General features: G+C 31.6%; 1 protein-coding gene across 8 annotated transcripts in view; it reads right to left on the bottom strand.

Annotated features, from left to right (window-relative positions):
- LOC106787280 (heterogeneous nuclear ribonucleoprotein C-like) overlaps positions 1 to 2,729 on the bottom strand; it is a 276,054-nt gene that overhangs the window by 7,347 nt on the left and 265,978 nt on the right. For 7 of the 8 annotated variants that reach the window (XM_014749497.1, XM_014749499.1, XM_014749496.1 and 4 more), the window contains one exon: positions 1,203 to 1,310. In XM_014749497.1, the coding sequence (XP_014604983.1) occupies positions 1,203 to 1,310 (108 nt within the window). Of the gene's footprint in view, positions 1 to 274; positions 357 to 1,202; positions 1,311 to 2,729 lie in introns of those variants that run through there. The other variant, XM_014749500.1, reaches the window with a different exon arrangement.

Here is a 2,729-nt window from a genome sequence, read left to right as displayed (position 1 = left end):
GAGAGAGAGAGAGAGAGAGAGGGAGAGGCTATCTGATAGTCATAAAATTTTCCCTCTTTAAATAGTTCCATGTTACGTTATTGATTTATTTCTGCGAGAATATTTAGCAATACCTGTTCTTGTTTAGTTTTATAATACACTAGATTCTTAAATTTATTTAACCACTTAACCTACGATTTACTTTAGAAAATTTGTATTTTATTTTTATTTTATTTTTATTTATTATATTTATTATATTAAATTTTTATACAAATATATATTATTTTTGTTTTTATTTTACTGATCCATGCTTTCGTCACTTCAACATAACCTATACGAAACAATGAGAAGACTCCATCTTGGAAAAATTTGTTAACCTATAAACATATATGATATTATTGTAAGATAATTCACAATTGACAAAATTCTAGACCATTTTAGGTTAACGAACGAGCTTTAAAATTGTCATTAGTTATAAATATTGATATCTTGTTTATTGTTAAAGTTTATTTAAGATTAATTAATAACCGTATTATCAAAATTTAAAGTAGACGCTACTCGATTAGTATAACAAATCAGCTAGATAGGCAAGCATAGACTAATTAAACAATATCATATTGTTATATAATTTTGATTGGAAAGTAGATTATTATAAAAAAGAAAATAATTTATATTATCCTATTTTAGAAAAAAAAAATAATAAATTTCGTATATATATCATACCATATTATATTACATTTTACTTAATACAAAAATATATATATATCTTTGCAAGCATTACACACAAACAAATTCTATATTATATTATATTTTAATAACATTAATATATTAACAATCAAAACCAACAATAATAATAATACAATGGTGATAAATAGATCGTTTGCTGGACGTTTATTATGATATTTAATGAAATTTAGTGGTATCTCGTGGAAAATATCCATTTGAAATGGTTCCTCGTTGAAAATATATATAAATACTCGGCGGCGTCGGCTTGATAACTCATTTCGTTAGAAATACGAGCGTGGAAAGATAAACGAGCGTCGTCATTTGAGTATCAGACGGCGAAACACGCGAAAAGTGGTTGGACGACGAGAAGTGGAGTGGGTGTAGAAGGGGTAGAAGGGTGGAAAGGGGGAAGAGGAGTAGAAATAAGAGTGGGAGGAGGTTGAAATTAGCACGTAATACCGCTAAATTATCATTCGTAGAATAATACAATAACTTACCGAGTATCTGGCTGAGAATGGTACGGCCATCTTCGCCGAGACAGGCGCTGCGTGCGTCAAAGGGATTCGTGAATTGCACGAAGGCGTATCCTTTGTGCATGGAAATCCCTGCGAAACAAACAAACAACAAACAAACAAAATAATTACGACGTATTCGGATTATTTTCAAACGCGGCCGGTTGTTTTCTCTCTTTCTCACTTAATTTCTTTGCGTTTTCTTTTTATTCTGGTTCGCAAAGAAGGTACATAGAAAAAGATAGAAATAGAAAGAAAAAGTGTGCGTGTATGTGTGCGTGGGTGTGTGTGAGAGAGAGAGAGAGAGAAAGATAGAGAGAAACGTATCACAAAGGGATTTTCATTCGAATGAAAGAGACAGGAAAGAAAGAGAATTGAAATGATTATCTGAGTATCCGACAAAATCCGAGTTACTTCGGGCAATAACTGTAGGAAATGAGTAAACAGAAAATTCCCTAAAGAATGTTCTCCACGGATTTATTATATTCCACGAGTTTCTCTCTCTAAGGAAGAATCGAAACAATTGTCTCAAGATTTTCCGTCCCTTTCTTTCTTTTTTTTTTTGTACTTTCCTTTGCTTACTTACTTTCTTTCTTTCTCTCGCTTTTTTGTTTTTTTTTTTTTACGTTTCTCTTATCTCACTTGGAATAATATAATCTTAATTATCATAATTAATTATTTACATATATCTTATTCTCTAGCCGGAAAGATGCTTTCTGTTATTATTTTTTTTTCTTTTTTTCTTTTCACGAATCGCATATACTAATTACTATTATTTTCGACCGTAACGTATCATCGTCATAATATAACCCCCTCCCCCCCCCTCCTCCTCCGCCCATCCCCCGCCCCTTTTTAAAAAATTTATTCTTTTATTTTCTATTTCTCTTTGTATACATAAAAATAATTTATACAGTTACAAAACGAGAGAATAGCATCAAAGGACACGTGCAATCCTCGTGTCGTTCATTTTCATAAAGTCCGTTCTAATTAATACGAAATTTTTGTTAACGATGGAAAGAAGAAAAAAAAAAAAAGAAAGAGAGAAACAAAAAAGAAGAAAAAGAAACAAAAGAGAAACAAGAAACAAGAAAAAAGAAAAGAAAAGAAAAGAAGGAAGAAAAACGAAAGGAAAAAAAAGAAACAAATAAAAAAAAAAAACATAGAGAAAAAAGAAACAAAAAAGATGAGAAAAACGGGGAAAAGAATGCGGTGAAACGTATTCTCGTGTAATTGCGTTTATAAGGAAAAAAAAAGTAGTCAGCGTAGTTTTCGGTGAATTCTACCAAGCAGCAGCAACGGCATTATTGAAGGGTCTCTGGTAAATAGATACAAAGGGAATTATTCTAATTACCTCTGCCTACCGTATAATTGCGCCTCGCCGACTGCATTTCAATTCTCGAGTACGAGATGAATCAACGAAAAAATATGTTTCCATCTATCTATCTATCTACCTTTCTCTTTATCTTTCTTTCTCGTTGTTGTTAACATAGCGTACGTCGGTGGGTGGGGGGG

This window comes from Polistes canadensis, unplaced genomic scaffold, assembly GCF_001313835.1.
Source record: "Polistes canadensis isolate GaletaPanama2010 unplaced genomic scaffold, ASM131383v1 scaffold_97, whole genome shotgun sequence".
Classification (NCBI taxonomy): domain Eukaryota; kingdom Metazoa; phylum Arthropoda; class Insecta; order Hymenoptera; family Vespidae; genus Polistes; species Polistes canadensis.
The sequence above is the reverse complement of the archived record's forward strand: the minus strand, read 5'-3'. Positions and strand labels throughout refer to the sequence as shown.